General features: G+C 39.3%; 1 protein-coding gene across 2 annotated transcripts in view; it reads left to right on the top strand.

The window, feature by feature from the left end:
* Nucleotides 1-20,252, top strand: part of NR3C2 (nuclear receptor subfamily 3 group C member 2) — a 357,163-nt gene that overhangs the window by 299,448 nt on the left and 37,463 nt on the right. For both annotated transcript variants that reach the window (XM_050790895.1, XM_050790896.1), the window contains exon 7: nucleotides 19,509-19,639. In XM_050790895.1, the coding sequence (XP_050646852.1) occupies nucleotides 19,509-19,639 (131 nt within the window). The remainder of the gene's footprint in view (nucleotides 1-19,508; nucleotides 19,640-20,252) is intronic.

A 20,252-nucleotide genomic window follows, 5' to 3' on the forward strand; every position in this document is an offset into this window, starting at 1 on the left:
ACTTCTGTCTTCAGACATTTCTAGAACTGAAACTGAACCACACGATTGTTTTTTATTATATCCCATGAGAGATGATTTAATTTTTGTTTTATAATTTTCCCCTTTTCCACCCATGAACCCCAAGCTTATTTAATAGGGTCATGTTGGGGAGGGCTCTCAAAAGGTTATTTAACTTTCCCTGGGTTCTGGCATCTGACACTGTTCTGAAAGAAACAAGTGGAGGATGAAGGGAAACAAACAAGAAGGTCATATTTGGAGACCCTCGGCCTCCTTATGAAAGCACACTTGTGCACTTGGATCAGTGGAGCTGCAGTAGGAGTGTTGTATGAGCCAACATACATACCTACAGGTGTGACAGCCTTGTATAACAGCATCATCACAGACATCATCTGTGCCCCTGTCCCTTGAAGTGGACACCACTTCAACAGAAGCAGTGGAATTAGCAGTTTAGAACCTCCCCACTTCCTGTCCGCTGCAGCTGTATATCAGTCTCCACTTACCTTGGCACTGCAGTGCAAAAGTAACTGATAAGTAGTTTAGAGGGAGATTTGAAGGATTCTGAGCTGATGCTGAAAGCTTATGGAAGGTGTCATGCTAAATACTATCTCTAATACTTCATTTTATTTAATCCTCACAACTCTGTGAGGTTGGACTTTATTATCCTGCTTTTAAAGATGAGGAAAGCCCAAAGTTTTGAACACAGGTGTCTCTCTGTCCAAAGCTCAGAATTTTTCAGCTATAAAAAGGCTTCTAACTTGACTACGGAATTTGGATTTTCAGGCAGTTACACACAGTATAGAGCTTTGGAGCTTAATAATGGTTTCAGACATGATATATATTTGAAACTCTTACTGGCCAATCATCATTGTCCATATTGTACGGCAATAACACAATCCCTGAGTCTGGGTAATTTAAAGAACCATGATTTATTTCTTACAGTTATAGAGGCTGAGAAGCCTCAGATCAAGGGGCCCACATCTGACGGGAACCTTCCTGCTGCATCATGTCATGGTAGAAGGCAGAAGGGCGCGAGAAAGAGAGAGAAAGAGAATGTGCATGAGCGCAAACAGTGCTGAAACTTGCTTTTATAACACATCCTCTCTTAAGATAACCTACTCCTACCAGAACATTAATCTATCCATGAGGGCAGCATGACCTAGTCACCAGTTATTAGGCTCCACTTCTCAACACTGTTGCATTTAGGATTAAGTTTCTAACACATGTACTTTGGGGTACATACTCAAATCATACCACTAATCATTTATCATCTTTCATAAGAATTATCCTTTAAGTGAGATGGCCGGGCACCGTGGCCCTGTAATCCCAAAACTTTTGGAGGCTGAGGTGGCCAGATCGCTTGAGCTCAGGAGTTCAAGAACAGCCTAGGGAACATGGCAAAACCCTGACTCTATAAAAAATACAAAAACTAGCCAGGTGTGGTGGCACGTGTCTGTGGCCCGAGCTACTCAGGAGGCTGAGGTAGGAGGATCCACCTGAGCCCAGGGAAGTTGAGGCCACAGTAAGCCGAGATCACACCACTGTACTCCAGCCTGGGCAACAGAGCAAGACCCTGTCTCAAAAAAATAAAATAGGTGAGAGAGACATACCCAGTAGATAAACAACACAAATGAGAAATAGTGTTCTTAGAAAAACTGGAACTTTGGTTCCTATTTTAAATTATTTCTCCATATCTGTTTTTCTTCCTTTCTGATTTCATGACGGTACTTAAGAGCTCAATTGTTGAAGATGTAAGGCCCAGTCCCTAATATTGTCGTTAATGAGCTTCATGTTGTTGAGTGAGTGAGCCTTCGTTTCCCTTCTACAGAATGAGGGAATTAGCCCAGACCAGCAGTTTGTAAACGGTGTGTTCTCAGGACCCTTTTACACACTGAGATCATCGAGAATCCCAACAAGTTTTTCTTTATGTAAGTTATATCTATTGATATTTACCCATATTAGAAATTAGGCCGGGCGCGGTGGCTCAAGCCTGTAATCCCAGCACTTTGGGAGGCCGAGACGGGCGGATCACGAGGTCAGGAGATCAAGACCATCCTGGCTAACACAGTGAAACCCCGTCTCTACTAAAAATACAAAAACTTAGCCGGGCGAGGTGGCGGGCGCCTGTAGTCCCAGCTACTCAGGAGGCTGAGGCAGGAGAATGGCGTGAACCCGGGAGGTGGAGCTTGCAGTGAGCTGAGATCCGGCCACTGCACTCCAGCCTGGGTGACAGAGCGAGACTCCGTCTCAAAAAAAAAAAAAAAAAAAGAAAACAACTTTTCTAAAATATTGATTTATCAATTTGTTTTAAAAGAAACATAAAGCCATCACATATTATATAAATAACATAAAACAAAAATATTTTTATGAAAAACAACTTTAAAAAAAAAAAAAGTGAGAAGAATGGCATTGTTTTGCCTGTTTGCAAATTCCTTTAATCTGGCATTCTCTTTTCTGCTTCTTACATTTAGTCTGTTGTGATGGGTTGTTTGGGGGGAGGTATATGAAAAAAATTTAGCTTCACCCAGATACATAGTTAGAAAAAAGAGGATCTAACAGACACCTTGAAAGGGTTTTGGGGACACCCTGGCGTCCTCAGAACACACTTTGAGAACCGCTGGACTAGATGACCTTTAAAACCCAACCCAGACTCTAATTCCGCCTGGCTTTGGTGAAGCCTTACTGAAGATCTGAATCTGTTTCCTCATTCAAGAAAGACTTAATGTATATACCAGATGCTGGAAAATCAAAGCTAGATAGAACATAGTCCCTGAAAGGGCCCATAGTCTAGTAGCAAAATACTTACGGAGCCTTCCATGTGCCATTTACTATACTTGATGCTTTTGTATGAATCATCTTATTTACAGACAATTATATTTTGAAGCAGATGTTATTGTCACTCTTTCATAAATGATGCAGCTGCCTTGGCAGAGAGAGATCCAATAAATTACCTAAGATCACATCACACTGAGAGATGGGCCTTAGGTCTGAGCCTAGGACTCCCCTCACAGCGCGTGCCGTTTTCATTATACCGCATTTCTCCTGTGTCTGCTGAATAATGGAGATGGAAGTGTCTCACAGGTCCCCTCTACCTTCCTATGGTTACGATTATATAGTGCTACTGTACCAGTGAGATAACTTATTCTCATAGCTTTGAGAATGTGTCATTAGAATGTGTTCAAAAAAAAAAATAGTAGTAGTACAGTATTGTAAATGAATATCCTAATCACTTCCCCTAAAGTGAGATTAAATTCTCTTTATTTTTACTATTTAGCTAAAAGATGAACAATAACCAGCATTTCACCAGTCAGAAATAAATATTGAAACTATCTACACTGTGATGGCTATTGTACGGAATCAAAAGAAATGAAACGTAGAACTTCCATCCTCTAGAATTCTATAGTGTAGCTGGTGAGTTACTGGACAAGTAACACCTAAATGCATAAATAGTGGCCTAACAAGGTGAAGACAAGTGACAGGTGACAGGTGTTATGAATGGGCACTCCAGGAGTTTAAAAAGCAGGTGGCAGCTACTCGGGAGGCTGAGGCAGGAGAATCGATTGAACCTGGGAGGCAGAGGTTGCAGTGAGCCGATATTGCGCCACTGCACTCCAGCCTGGGTAACAAGAGCGAAACTCCATCTCAAAAAAAAAAGCAGGTGTAGTCTTCTGGACTACAGTGGTCAAGGAAAGCTGCTGGGCAAAACTGTGTAGCTTGAAAGGCCATGTTGTCCTCCGAGAGGGTTAGAATTGGATGGATATTGTGAAGCGGGTGGTACGATCCAAGCGTGAGATGCTGTACCTGAGCAGGAAAGGGGATGGGTCTCTGCAATCCAGAGTTGAAGCTGTCAAACCACAGGGCCAAAAGAACTGCGGGCTTCAGCTTCAGAGGGACAGAGCCATTTCTTTCCCCCTCTCCTTTTGTTCCCTCACCATTTCTGCTTCCCTTCCTTTTCTCCATGACTGGTCCCCCATTCTTTCTCCTCTCATTTTTGTTTCTGCTTGACCCTTTCTCTTTCCTTTTGTTCTATAGCCCTTCCTTATCTCATGTAGAGTGAGTGGGACAGTATCATTTTTATTGAATAAAAATGCTACATCCCATTGTCTTACCTTTGAAATTAGGCATGTTAAGGCTTTTCCAGACTTTTCCAGAGAGAGAATACAGACTGGACAAAGTTGTTGTTTTGTTTGTTTGTTTTTCAAACTTCAGTATGAACTTCTGTGCTCTTTTCTTTGAGATGGTTGCTCTAAATTGAAAACTTTGTTTTGCAGCTCCACCAGTCTTGGTCTTAAAATCATTGAAATTTAAAATCATTGAAATTTCAGTTCCGGAAATTACTCAGAGGAATGATTTTTCTTTATTATTATTTTTTTTCCCTGATGGCTTGTCTTAGTTTGTTTGTGCCACTGTTCGCAAAGTACTTGAGACTTAGGGATGTGTGAACAATAGAAATTTATTCTTACAGTCCTAAAGGCTGAGAAGTTCAAGTTGCAGGTGCCAGCAGGTTCAATGTGTGGTGAGAGCTGCCATCTCCTTCCAAGATGGCACCTTGTTGCTGCTTCTACCAGAGGAAAAGAACACCATGTCCTCACGTGGCAGAAGGGATGGAAGGGCCAAACTCTTCCCTCTCGACCCCTTTAATAAGGGCTCTAAGCCCATCCATGAGGGCTCTGCTCTCACTGCTTACTTGATCTCCTCCTACAGGAGGTGATTGTAGTGGGTGATTGAGAGGTGGAGCCTCCTACAGGCCTCACCTCTTACTAGCATATTGATAATTAAGTGACAATATATGAATTTTGAGGGACACATTCAAACCATACCACTGCTGTTCCTTCTCCTTGTTACAGAAAACATTGCTGCCTAGTGGCTGCCCCTGCCCGCTTTCCTTCCCTCTCACATTCTGCCACCCTCCAGTTCTTTGTACAAAGCATCACAGTGAAAGAGGGCTTGGATTGCACTTGCCTCTCTCTCACAAGATTGCCAAGAGCCCAGTGCTTTACTCAAAAATCACAGGGAGGGTCAGATGTGGTGGCTCACGCTTGTAATCCCAGCACTTTGGGAAGCCAAGGAGGCTCGGATCACCTGAGGTCAGGAGTTCGAGACCAGCCTGGCCAACATGGAGAAACCCCATCTCTACTAAAAATAATAATAATAATAATACAAAAACCCGCCGGGCATGGTGGCGCATGCCTGTAATCCCAGCTACTTAGAAGGCTGAGACAGGAGAATCGCTTGAACTCAGGAGGCACAGATTACAGTGAGCCGAGATTGCGCCACTACACTCCAGCCTGGGCGACAGAGCGAGACTCCCTCTAAAAAAAAAAAAGAGAGAGAGAGAATCACAGGGAGCTAACACTTTTAAGGTGTTGTCCTTAACACTCACTGCTTCTAAGCAATGAACACAAAAAAACAACAAATCGTTTCTCATTAAAGAGAAACTGCACCGCTACTTCGTTCTGATTAGAGGAAGTTCACAGAATTTTGAAGTAGAGAAGGTTAGAAAATGTCACTTTTACCCTTCATGTACCTTGAAAAGGAATTTCATACAAGTGGATTAAAAGGATAAGAAATATTTAGGCTATACGTTGAATAATCAGTGTGTTCATGTCATTTTGTGTGCAGGTGTAGTGTGTGTTTCAGTGTTGATGTTTTATGGGAAACGAATGTCACTGGTGGTATAGTGGCCTGGTGGTGTTACACTTATTTCACCCAGTAATGAATGATGCAGTTGTTCATAATGTCCTGAACAAAATCTGCTTTGTGACAGATGTTCAGAATCAGTAATAAGAAAGGACGCGTGGCTAATCTCTAATAAATTAATTGAGTTGGACATCACTCTTCTATTCAGGCAGATGATGTATCAGCTTTTAGATGATTCCAATAGAAGAAACTACCTTTCCTACCTAACTGTGGCATCCAGAAATGTTTTCTAGGGTATAATTTGATTAATGAATTTAATCATGTCTGTGATAACAGAGTCTCTGGAGCTTTAACTGTTTTCTTCTTCCAACGTAAGAAGAAAAGGTAGAAAGCAAGTGTGTTCACTTTATAGGATCATAGATTTCAAGATAGAAAAAGGAATCGGTGATCCTATAAAGTGAGCACACCTGCTTTCCACCTTCCTTGTCCCCACCCCAACACATTCACACACTGCTAAAATCACGTCCGCCCATGTGAGCCACTCTCTGCTGTGGCCTTGGAGGCACAATTGTGCACCTAGATTTTATCAGAGTAAATGTCCTTCTCTACACCATCCTGTGCCAGCTTCTGGTTACTGGAGTAATGTGACTTTTGCTTTAGGAAGAATATGACTCCATGAGTTGTTGGTTAATACAAATCTTTTATTGTAGTAGGAAAAAGTAATTCCTGTCACCCTTTACCCAAACAATAGTCCGGTAACGTTTCTAAATTAGCATTTAACTATTGAATTTCAAGAATGTGAACAAAGTTATCAAGTAAAGGAATCCTACCTTTTTACATCCCCATTTTATAAGTGAGGAAACAATAGTTGTTTATTGAAAGTAAGCAGTGTCTTTACGTTTATACCCAAAATGTCCCTGTATGAAGCAATAATAACTCACCAAAGGTTTTCTGTCTTCTGTTTAATCATCTGAGATCAGCATACCATTAAATTTTCAGAAATTTAGTATTAAAATCTATAGCCTAGCCTACAAATATGAGGCTTGATAGTGAAAAAAATACTTCACTAGAGAATTTTTTTTTTTTTTTTTTTTTTTTTTTGAGACAGGTTCTCACTCCTGTCGTCTAGGCTGAAGTCCAGTGGCCCTATCGTGGTTCACCACGTCCTCTACTTCCTGGGCTCAGGTGATCCTCTCATCTCAGCCTCCTAAGTAGCTGGGACTATAAGGACCCACATCCTACTAATTTTTACATTATTAGTAGAGACGGGATCCTACTATGTTGCCCAGGTGGATCTTGAACCCCTGGACTCAAGTGATCTGTCTGCCTCAGCCTCCCAAAGTGCTGGGATTACAGGCATGAGCCACTGCGCCTGGCATTGAGAACGTTGTTCTTCTGTTTTCTTTCCGTAGATGTAGCAACTCTGGCAATAAGTCTTAACATAGCACTTATTAAGTGATCATGAGTCTCCAAGCTTGCTGTTGGGTGTTTTAACCTTAATACAGCAGTTAAGAGACCAGAATCTGGGAACAGACAGCCTGGATTCAAATCCTAGAATGCTGTTTTCAGTGAGGTTTGACTGCCTTTCCAAAAAATTTCTTGGAATAAGCAAATCATTATAGTCTAGTTGACACTTACAGCTTGTTCTTCTATCAAAGCCATATATAAACTGTCTCAGCAAAGCCTAGAATTTAAAAATTTAGTTTACTAAATCTTAAAACATCCAATGATACTAGAATGGCCTCTGGTAGTAGGCTCTTCTAGTAAGAATTCAGTGCTAGGCGTATTCATGGATTTCCCTGTACCAAGGCCCCTAGTATCTGTATAGATAATATCCAGTAAACTATGTTCCTTTTTAATCTCCTACAGTTTGCTCTTTGTCTTTCTTACTTTAGTGTGTGCTGTCTAGACACATATCTCAGAGACAGATGTGCCTCGCATGATACAATAAGCAGTCCTGAAAAGTTGCTTAGAAATCACTTTTTTAAGTGAATTGTATTGGTACTGGCCTGCCTGGGGAAATTCACAGTTCAGGGAATACTAAGATTAAACCTTTGGTCAAGCAAAACATTTTTGTAATGTGATTTATCACAGATACCCCCAATTTTAACTTTCTCTGAAATCTGAATTTTACAGTGGATTATGGCTACACGTTTTCTTTCCTGCACTAAAGACATATATCCTTGTACCCTGAAGAAACCGCTGACTATATAAGTTATTTTAAAATCTACTGTATAAAGGAATGTTTTTAAAAATACTATACATAGGATTTATGGTTTAAAATTTTTTTCCAGACTTTTGGTACCACCAGAGGTAAATTACAGTTGCCATAACAACAAGGCCCATTCTACATTTTTAGATTATCATGTGTTATTCTGATCTGTGTAACATGCATTAAAGTCAGTGGATATTGTGATGTTGAAGTCCAAGGAGAGTTGTATGAAAGCATATCTCTTCTGGAACATCAACTAAGGTGATAAAATACTGAATTAGCTTTTAACTATTACTAGAATTGATCATGCAAAATTAAGAGAGAATGGATGAATGTTGTGGACACCAATGGGACATTAGTCTCTCTAACATGTTAGTCCAGTAACGTGTTAGAGATGCAGACCACAATGGAATTCTCAGGTGATTTCTACATCTCATGGCTGAGTTCTACCCTGGTTACAAATAAACTCTGCAAGTACTATAAAAATGAACAGGTGTCAGAACTGCAGCTAGTAAAATGGTCCTTCACAGATATATCTTGTTTGTCAGTTAAGGAAAAATTAATAAGACTATGAAAAAAATTAAAAACAGTAAACTGGAATAATTTGAATGTTCAAATTGGGGTCATTTTTATTCTAATTGAGGTTTGGAAGAAAAAAACCTGTTTTTCTGCATGCTGTTTTTTAGGAATATAATAAGCCCGAGACATGGACCATCTGTTATACTGACCATGTAACAAGATGTTAGATTTATTCAGACAGGATGCCGTTTGCGGTATCAGATGTAAGGTCTGGTCTTTCAGGTTGGCTGTGATTACGCGTGTGCACCACACCAGTCAAGTTATTTATTTCTCTGTTGCAAGATTGACGCTATTGCTGCCTACTTCTAGAGGCACGCACACACATTCCTAGAGGCAGTTTACTGAAGTAATAAATAGTATGTTAACAAACATGTTTATTGAGAGGCCTCCTCTTGAGATTCCAGAGACTTCAACCCTGATTGAGCACAACAAAACAACCTTTGTTTTGTTTATATCTACAAAGAAAAGAACAGCTGAAAGTCTATGAAATGTGTTGATTTACCTGTTCGTTTGTTGCCAGATATTTTTTTATCACTCACATAATTGTTGACCGATGCACCATACAAAAATCAGTCATAGAAAGATATGTACCCCACTATCCAGAAGGGTACACAGACCTTCAGAATGATGAGAGCTATGTAGAGCTTAATCCAGGGGCTAATGTGAAATATTTCAAAGGCTGCTTTTTGTAGTTCCTTCTTAAATAAAGTGATGTCGTACACACCTAAAAGGTATTTAGTTGACAAGGTACAGTTCCATGCCATATTACTAAAGGATCTTACTTTTAAAAATGTCATTGTACTTTTCATAGGTTCCCATAGGTGGAAGAGTTGGGAACCTCTTGTGCTTGGCATTTATAAAATCAGCTGATGTGAAAGGATTACATTTATTAAATGTGAGTTTGTGGAAACAGAAAGGAGTGATAAAGGTAGTTCTATTTTCCTTCCCCTTTAGAGTACCAAAACTATATCAAAAAGGTCTTTGAGGAACTATTTCTGAGTGACTTTTTGAAATCATAGTTTATTAAAGAATTCTTACCCCGCATGCTTTCCAAAAGCATTTAGCGTAGCTTGCAGTAAAAGCACAGGTACAGTAAAACTAAAACCATTCAAGACACAAAAAGGCAAAAAGCAAGTAGCTAAAACAGAGAGTAAGACAGATATTTTGTATATTATAAAAGATGAAAGAATGAATCACCTGAATGCTAACAGAAGTTGCATTATTAAACACAAATATTAGTTTCTTAATCAATCTCAAATAAAGTATAGGCTGGGTACGGTGGCTCACACCTGTAATCTCAGCACTTTGAGAGACCAAGTGGGAGGCAGATCACCTGAGGTCAGGAGTTTGAGACCAGCCTGGCCAACATGGGGAAACCCCATCTCTACTAAAAATACAAAAATTAGCCAGGCACAGTGGCACAGGCCTGTAATCCCAGCTACTTGGGAGGCTGAGGTGGGAGAATCGCTTGAACCAGGGAAGTGAAGGTTGCAGTGAGCCGAGATCGTGCCACTGCACTCTAGCCTGGGTGACACAGTGAGACTCCATCATAAATGGATTATGGGTTGTAGAGATTCTTGTTTTTCTAATTTTCAAACCATTTTAGTTGTGATTAAAAAATACGTATAACAACATTTGCCTTCTAACCCTTTTTACGTGTACAGTTCAGTAGTAGTATTACATCGTTGTGCAACCAGTCTCCAGAACTTTTTCATCTCGCAAAACTAAAACTGTACTCACTAAACTAATTCTGCTTTCCCACCTCCCCCAGCCCCTGGTAACCACCGTTTTACTTACTGTTTCTATGAGTATGACTACTTTAGATAGCTCATATAAGTGAAATCATGCAGTATTTGTCTTTCTCTGACAGACGTATTTCATTGAGCATAATAGGAAGGTTCATCCATGGTGTAGCATGTCAGAATTTCCTTTTTTGAGACTCAATATCCCATTATATACATGTTCCTCATGTGTATCCATTTATCTGTCAGTGAACACTTGGGTTGCTTCTATCTTTTGCCTATTGTGAATAGTGCTGCTGTGAACAACAAATAACCCCTCAATGGTCTGCTTTCACTTCCGGCAGAGATTCATTAAGTAGAAGTTAGCATTAAGAAGGAAGCTTTTTCCAGGCCTACAGTTCAAGGCCCATGTATCACATGAGTCTTAATAAGAACAATCAGTAACAAAAAATGGAAGTCATCTTCAGAATCCATCTTGCAAAGATGCAGAGTTTTTCTGCAAAGGGCTATTTCTTGGCAAAGTTCAGTGGAGGCATAATGTTAAATAATGTCTGCAAAATGCACTGCTTTAGAGGCCTGCCTATGTGACTTCCTAGTGGTCTAGCCGAATTTCAGGGGTAACACCTTGGGAGACCATTAAGGAGTTGCGTGGTAAGCATGCCCCTGAAACTAGCCAACTCACAGGTGAACTCAACTGAGCCCTTGACAAGATCAAGGCAACCTCAGAATAGAGGTTGCTGATGAGAACCTGGAATGAGAACCTGGAATTGGTGGGAAGTTTAAACCGTCCTACAGATTTAGACACTGGAAGATGGAAGAGCCTCGCTTGTCTTCTCACTGTGGTGGATGGCCACCACATGAAGTGTCCATGAAGGTGTTTAGACTCATACTTACAGCTCCCGAGTTCTACAGGTGTTCATAGCCTGGAATGCTTTGTAGTTTGGGCTTATCAGATATCTACTTCTGTCAAAGTACAACATGACTATGATGCTACGATTACATTTAATTTGGAGAAATAATTTCTCAAATCAATTACTTCCAGAAGGACTTCCAGATACCCTAATGGTAAGCCAGTACCTAAAAAACAAGAGTGTTCCTTCTGACAGCCATTGGCTGATAGGTTCAATGGACTCGTCTTATAATGTGAAATAGGGCAACATGGTTGACATAATGATGGTAAGATAGCATGGGTGGGTCCTGTAGATAAAAGAGTTGTTCAGATTGTTTAGATGCTCAGTTAAAAGCAGGCAGCCAGCACTCAAGTCATTTATATTTTGAAAGCCCTACCCACACTCTGATTTTAATGGACCTTTTCTAATTGCCACTATTCTTACATGAATTAAACCCCATTTCTAACCCCAAATTCTCTCCAAAGCAAGAAAAAAAATATTGTCTAACTCCCATTATTCACTTTAGTCCCAAGTAAATCAGATTTGGAGAAGTTAGATAATTTTAACTTAATATTTTAAAACTATTTCCAAATGATCATATTATTTTAGTTTAGTACAATGGATGTTCTAAGAGAAGACCAGATGAAGTTATAGCTACAAATAAAATTGGCTTCCTCATTTGAGAAAATTTCAAGTTTATAAAACTATTGAAGTATTTTTTAAAAAATATTTTAGAACTATTGTCATAGATTTTAACCCAACCTCTAGAGTGGGTCTCTAGACCCACTTTGGCTGCTGTGTTTATTTATCCAAAAGTAAAGTTTTTATTCTGTTCCTACAAATAAGAAGATATTTAGAAATGGCTGACATGTGCAAATATATTAGTACTCACAGTTCTTAAGTAGAGACTAGCAGCCATCAGTTACTCAGGTCTGATGTTCACTATATGGCTGTTTTCTATGGCAGTAATCTGTTACCATATTTGTATTAGTTCACTATTGAAGGGTGACTTTTGGTCATGCATTTACTTTTGTTTTACAGAGGCATTATACGAGTTTGCTTCTCTTTCCCAAAGTAGCCAGTATATTTTTACATTCTATTCAAAATGAGGTAAAATTATGACATGAATAAAAGCATGTAGCAAAGAGTATATTCTGTGAAGCGATACTGCAAAATTAATACCAATATTATGCCAAAAGATTGTCCTTGTTTCAACTTCTTTGGATGTACTTTTCTATACATTTAATTGTGCAAAAAAATGCACAATTGCACAAAAAATTGTGCAAAAATGATGTGATATAAAATGCAGTTTCAAGATGGCCTATTTTCTTGAAATTTCAAGCTATATCAAGTGCTCCATACTTTTCATTTAGATAATTCGATTTCATGCAATGGAAACAGCAATGGAATTTGAAAACCCAAAATGTTACCACATAATGGGTAGCAAAGAATAAACAAATGAGTGACTGTAATAACAAAACATTGCAGGTACTGAATAGAGTTGTATGACTCTGGAAAAAAGAGCCAAAAATGATTACTCAGGCTGGCATACAGAGAAAGGAAAGTGCATGAGTTTTGAAGTAAAAAACCTGGGTTTGGATCCTGGCTTCACATGTACCTAAAATTCCTTATCATGAACATGAGAATAATTCCTCACAGGGCATTGTGAGATTTAGCAAGAAGAAATTTAGCTCTGGTGTGTGGCGGGTAATCCATAAATGATAGCTGTGGAGACTGTAGAGGTTATTTAGTTAATACCTCGCAAAGAGTTAAAAAGAGATGCTGTTCATACTGAAGTGGCAAAAAATGCTTTCTTTAGGTGTGTTGTCACACGTTAGTGTTCTAATCTGTTTTCAAGTGGAATCTGAAGTCTCTCTTTAACCTTTAATCTGTGTGTGGATGTTTTGTTAACACATTTGATAACAGAAATGCTCTGACATGGAGGTGTTTCGTTCTCATGTTCTACTCTAGGCAAGTTATTTCTGCCTTCTGAAAATCTACATTATCTCTGGTTTTTCCCTAGATTTACCATCTTCTATATAGAAATAATTTAAAATAATAACATAATATTGTATTCCCGAAAACTCATTTTAAGACCTTGACTCCTTCTTGGTTTGTTTCAACCAAATGATCATTGGTCTCTTAAGAAGCATTGTATTCTCTCCATGATTTCCAAATAAAGCTAACGTGTGAAGTATAATTTAAGAGCTTCCATATAATTAGTTCATACATCCCTGCAAGATTGGAATTATTATTAGTATTCCAATTTTATACATGATAAGCCTGAGATCTCAGATGCTACATGATTACCAGATCACAAAGCCAGCATGCTGAAAAGCTGATGAGCTGTGCCCCTCTAGGACCTGCTGGGGCAAAGCTAGGGATGCCCCCTTAAGGAATCAAATGCATATAAGCGCACGTTTCAAACTGCACAGTATGAAATGCATGTTGTGTTATACTCCACAGACATTCTGATTTTCCAGTTTGCTTTACCCATGTCAAATTCTAAATCAGTCTCTCTCTCTCAAAAATTTTGTAGAACTTCATAAATGCAATATCTAATTTTGTGGCCACTTGATAATCTTATATAAATTGCCAGTATTACTTTTCCTTCATCATCATCATCATATGCAAATCTGTATGTTTTCATAGCCTTTAACTGTTCTCTGTTCTCTTTTCCTTTCATTCTCTCTATCATTCATTCATGAGAAATACTTAGCAAAGACTGACACATTGCACTTGTTTATCGTATTCTTTTTGACACTTACAAAAGTTAGACATGGATCCTTTCTTTAAGAAGTTTGCAGTTACCAATCAAAATGATGGAACTAAACTGAGCTTTTAATTTTTTTTTTTTTTTTTTTTTTTTTTTTGGCTCTAAACACACAGAAATTCTGCATTAAAAAAAAAGTCTTAAATATATAGCCAAGCTCAAAAGAAATGTTTTTAAAAGGTGCAAAACTAGGAAATTCATAGACAGGGTGCTTTAAAGCAAAACTAATGCCACAGATGGTCCACTGACTACTGAATGCAGATATGTGCTTGAGGATGGGTATTAGAACACAAACAGGGAAAGGTGACAGGAAGCCAGACTCCAACAAGGCCAGCGCCTGAAATAGAGCCCCTTGCATAAATCTAGGGCTTGGCAAAGATTTCGCTGTCTACTAACAAGGACAATAAAACTAAACCAACCAGCCAGCATGGCAAGGAAGCTGAAAGAAATAAGAAACAGAAACCTGCATCACATCAAGTGTGGAGTCTAAATTTAAACTACATGAGTCTTGCAAAAAGTGTTTAAGCTGAGAAATTAGCATAAAAACTGCTCCAGAACAAGTAAAATGCTTATACCCATGACAGCCGCAAATGCTAAAACTCTGTAGAGTCCCATCCACAAGCCAGAACCCATGGGATTCACCTAGAAGACAATACATGCCAAAATAATACATGTTAGATATGCATATTAGCACCCCCCAAATTTGAATAAAACATCTGAAAGAAACTATAAAATAAACATGTTTAAATATCTAGATATGTAAAGGAGAAATACCTATGGAAAAGAACAGAAATGTTTGAGAGAGAATTGAATAGAGCATTTCTCAGCTCAACATGAAAAATACTGCCACTAAAATTAAAACACTGTATTAAACAGTAGATTATATGGAAAACAGATCTGAGAAAATCACCTAGGAATGCAGTACAGAGAGATAAAAAGCAAGAAAATATGAAAGAGAGGCTAACGTGGAAAACATGAGGAGAAGGTCCAACATACTGCTAACTGGAGTTTAAAAACGAAAAATAACAGGAACAGGATGGGGTGATATTTGAAGGGACAATGACTAAAAACATTTTAGAACTGAAGGAATACTTATATATGCAAGTTGAATAAGGACATTGAGTCCTGAACAGGAGAAATAAAAATCAGTCTGCACCTCGGTACATCGTCATGAAACTGCAGGCATCATATAAATAGAGAAAAATTTTTAAAGCTACCAAAGAGAAAAATGCAGGCCACCTTCAGGAGAACGACAATTAGACTAACAGGAAATTTCCCAAAAGCAACAATTAAGGCCCATGTGTAGTTGAATACTGTCAAGCTGGAAATCCATAGCTTTTTAAAATATCATCCAGGAATGAAGGTAAAATAAAGACATTTTCAGACAAATTGAGACCAAAGACATGAGACATGAACTTTTGTTTTGTTTTGGGATGGAGTCTCGCTCTATCACCCAGGCTAGGGTGCAATGGCTGACTGGCTCAATATTACCTCTGCCTCCCAGTTCAAGTGATTCTTCCACCTCACCCTCCTGGTAGCTAGGATTACAGGCACCTGCCATCATGCCCAGCTAATTTTTGTATTTTTGTAGAGATGGGGTTTCACCATGTTGGCCAGGCTGGTCTTGAACACCTGACCTCAGGTGAAATGCCTGCCTCAGCCTCCCAAAGTGCTAGGATTACAAGCATGAACCACTGCACCCAGCCCCAGAACATTTATCAACTAATCACTGCTGAAAGAATTACTAAAATACATTCTTCAATAAGTAAGAAATTGAACTCAGGAGTAAAGTCAAGAAGTGAGGGTGTTCAGAGAAACACTGGGGAAATCTAAGCAGACCTGGAGTGTGTGTGTATGAGAGAAACTAGATTTAACAGTGATGACTTAAGGTGTGAAAACAGCATGTATAGCTTCTAAATCCTGTAGAGCTATAGCAGAGGGGGCCTGTTGGGGGAACCCATCCCCAATATTTCAATGTAGGTTCTTTCTATTTTCCATAAGTGTCAGCTAGCTGAGAAATAAAGAGAGACAGTATAAAGAGAGGAATTTTACCGCTGGGCCACTGGGGGTGACATCACATATTGGTAGGACCATGATGCCCACCTGAGCCTCAAAACCAGCAAGTTTTATTAAGGGTTTCAAAGGGGGAGGGGATGTAAAAACAGGGAGTAGGTACAAAGATCACATGCTTCAAAGGGCAAAAAGCAGAACTACTAATAAGGGTGTAACAAAGATCACATGCTTCTGAGGGAACAGGACAAAGGGCAAAAGCAGAACCAGTGATAAGGGTCCAACAAAGATCACAAGGCAAAGGGGAAAAGCAGAACTACTGATAAGGGTCTATGTTCAGTGGTGCATGTATTGTCTTGATAATTTTTTTTTCTTTTTTTTGAGACAGAGTCTCGCTCTGTTGCCCAGGCTGGAGTGCAGTGGCCAGATCTCAGCTCACTGCAAGCTCCACCTCCCAGGTTTACACCATTCTCCTGCCTCAGCCTCCCGAGTAGACAGGCGCCCGCCACCTTGCCCAGCTAGTTTTTTGTATTTTTTAGTAGAGACGGGGTTTCACCATGTTAGCCAGGATGGTCTCGATCTCCTGACCTCGTGATCCACCCATCTCGGGCTCCCAAAGTGCTGGGATTACAGGCTTGAGCCACTGCACCCAGCCAGATAAATATTTTAAACAACAGAAAACAGGGTTCGAGAGCAGAGAACCCACCTGACCACAAATTTACCGGAGTTTTTCCCCACCCTAGTAAGCCCGAGGGTACTGCAGGTAACCAGGGCGTATCTCAGTCCTTATCTCAACTGCATAAGACATACATTCCCAGAGCGGCCGTTTATAGACCTACCCTCAGGAACACATTCCTTTCCCGGGGTATTAATATTCCTTGCTAGGAAAAGAATTTAGCAATATCTTCCCTACTTGAACGTCTGTTTATAGGCTCTCTGCAGGAAGAAAAATATGGCTCTTTTTGCCTGACCCCACAGGCAGTCAGACCTTATGGTTGTCTTCCCTTGTTCCCTAAAAATCACTGTTATTCTGTTCTTTTTCAAGGTGCACTGATTTCATATTGTTCAAACACACTGTTTTACAATCAATTTGTACAGTTAACATAATTATCACAGTGGTCCTGAGGTGACATACATCCTCAGCTTACGAAGATAACAGGATTAAGAGATTAAAGGCAGGCATAAGAAATTATAAAAGTATTATTTGGGAACTGATAAATGTCCATATTAAAATGAAATCTTCACAATTTATGTTCCTCTGCCACAGCTCCAGCTAGTCCCTCCATTCGGGGTCCCTGACTTCCCACAACAGGAGGCTAAAAAGCTAGTAGATCAATCCAATGAAAGGAAGAGAAGGAGAAAGAAGGGAAAGAGGAAGGAAAGTAGGTTAAAATGGTAGAGAACATCCAAACTTGTCAGTAATCATGATAAATAAAAACAGATTAAACTGAGTTATTAAAATACAGAGACTCTCAGATTTCTGAATCCAGCCTTTTGTGTTTAGAAGATATGTGTGAAATATAATTACGTGGGAAGTTTGAAACTAAGGGATCAAAAGAAGGGTGGACAGCACACCTGGTAAGTTCTAAAGAGAGCATGAAAAAGAGGCAGACAGCGAAAAAAACAATGTGAAGATCAGACAACATTTTTAAGGCACAAAATTATTAGGAATAAAAATGGTGTTACTCAGTGCGAGAAGGAAAAAATGAGTAAATTTGGTAAAGATAAAGAGTCAAATCACCACAGAAGACACCCAAATGATGAGTAAATACGGAATCTACTGGTGATAATGGAAATGGAAATAAAAGCAACCATGTGCTATCTACCCATTCAACCTCCCATCAAATGGAAAAAAAATGAAATTGGATAATGGCAAGCATTGGTGGGGATGTGGAGTAAGGGCATGCTCATGCTCTGCTGGTTGGAATGAAAGCAGGAGACATGGGCAAATCTATGACTCAGAAGTTCTGTTTTCGTTCTGTATCCTATAGAAATGACAAGGATATTCCTTGGGCATCATTTGTGATAGTAATAAAGAGCAAACAACCCAAGTGTCCATCAGTAGAGCAATGGATAAGTAAAATGCAGTACATTCAAACAAATGAAGCTCGAAGCAGTTAAAATGAATTAACTTAGTTACCTGTATCAAAATAGATACATCTCAAAGTTATTGTTGAATAAAAATAAGTTGCAGAAGGATGTGCATATCTAATTTCAAATTTACATAAAACAAAGCAGTACTGTATGCTGTTTTTATAGATACACACATGTGTAGTGAAATACACACATCTGAGAGGAAATGATAATCACCTAGACTGGGTGGTTCCCTTCTTGAAAGAGGAAGAGATGGATGGGATTGGGGAAGAAGGCAGAGTGGGCATTAACTCTGCCATGTTTAATTTTTTAAAATCTGATGCACATATGGCAAAAATAGTAGCATTTGTTTACACTGTTAATTCTGGATGGTAGATTCGGAAGCTCCTGCTGTTAGCATATGTGTGTGTTTAAAATATTTCCTTAATTTAAAATGGCTTCTAGCTTATTGGGGGAGAGGAAAGATATATAATAATGCAGAGAACATGTTTTGTGTTTCATTATGGGTTCCTTATAATTGGCATTCAGAGTTGAGATGCAAGAGATTTCTGCCAATTGAGGGGAGCCCCAGAATCCATCCTGGAAGAGAGATCCCCACATTGTTTTCCGGCAGATGCTGCCTGCTTTCAGTCACCTTTAATAGATCCACCATCCAGACCTTGTTTTCTGTTTCTTTGGCCTTGGTCAAGTCCTTTCTCATTTTTCACCAATAGTGTCTCTTTCACTTTTTACAGTCTGGTCACCATGAACCAGTAGTTACCCAGGGCCTTACAGAACGTTTATTACTTTGAGGGAAAACATCTAAGAAAAATAGTGATGCCTTGCTTACTTCTTAAGCAAAGAGAAAATAATAACTTCTGTTTTTAGATAACATGGATTTTTATGGAAGCATTTGGACAGTGGTGTGAGGGTATTGTTTGGTTGTGTGTGTGGAAGTATTTGTATATGTTGTGCCAAACTCCCTTGTCATTTTTTCTCTTTATCAGAGAGATTCCATTTGGTGTTCTCACCTTTTAAAGTATTTTTTAATTTCCCTTTTAAAACTTGTTGATGTAAATAGTTAATAACATGTTCCATGACCTCTGTAAGGAAGGTCCATGAAGAAATAAGATTGGTCATCCCCGTCCTATGTTCATAGCATCTAGCTCAGTCCTTTCCTATAAATGCTGGATATCTGTGGCTGAAAAGGAACAAAAGTCTGTGGGCTTTGCCCCAGATCACAGCAGCTTCTCTGCTTTGTGGATGGTCTCACTATAACACACTAAAATCCTAATCAGTCAGTATTACTCTTGACATAAAATGAAATCATGGCATACTTTGAAAGGGTTGCTTTCAGTGCTCCTGACACATTCTCACAGGGTACAAGTAAACAGCCCAGCAGTATTGGTCTAGAAGCAATTTACCAATCACTATGAAAAGCGTCTAACTTGTCTTTAAAATACACATCTGCTCCATGTTGAAGCCAAAAGGAGAATTCTGAGTCAGATCTCTTATTAAGCTGCCTCAGGCTGCCAGTCTGGGTTTGATAATGAATCTTGCATTCTCAGACATTTTCTTCTTTTCCTTTGCAGAGAGAAGATGCATCAGTCTGCCATGTATGAACTATGCCAGGGGATGCACCAAATCAGCCTTCAGTTCGTTCGACTGCAGCTCACCTTTGAAGAATACACCATCATGAAAGTTTTGCTGCTACTAAGCACAAGTAAATTGATGCCCATCCTGGCACTGTTTCTGTATTACCAGCTCATCTTCCCCATAGGGTGGTAGCCTATATTTATTGTATTCAGGTAGTTGGTACCAAAAACAAAAACAAATCAAACAGAAACATTGAAGAAATTGGAGGAAGCCTTTGACCTTTGATGAACTAAGTTACTTGCAAAGTATGAAGCTTTGGGCATGTGAAAGAGCATATCCCAATATTCCTTCATCCATCCAACCACTCAGTGTTTATAAAGTGTCTGTTACGTGTATAGTAGGATTGGGCAATTCAGGAAACACAAGGGTTAATGAGGCACAGTCTTTATTCTCATGGAGTTTGTACTCAAAGAAAAGTTCAAAGATTTTTTTTTTTTTTTTTTTTTGAGATGGAGTCTTGCTCTGTTGCCCAGGCCAGAGTGCAGTGGTATGATCTTGGCTCACTGCAGCCTCCACCTTCCAGGTTCAAGCGATTCTCCTGTCTTGGCCTCCCAAGTAGCTGGGATTACAGGCATGTGCCACCATGCCTGGCTAATTTTTGTATTTTTAGTAGAGATGGGCTTTCGACATGTTGGCCAGGGTGGTCTCAAACTCCTGACCTCTGGTGATCCACTAGCCTC

The sequence above is a fragment of the Macaca thibetana genome, chromosome 5 (assembly GCF_024542745.1).
Source record: "Macaca thibetana thibetana isolate TM-01 chromosome 5, ASM2454274v1, whole genome shotgun sequence".
In the NCBI taxonomy this organism is placed as follows: Eukaryota; Metazoa; Chordata; class Mammalia; order Primates; family Cercopithecidae; genus Macaca; species Macaca thibetana.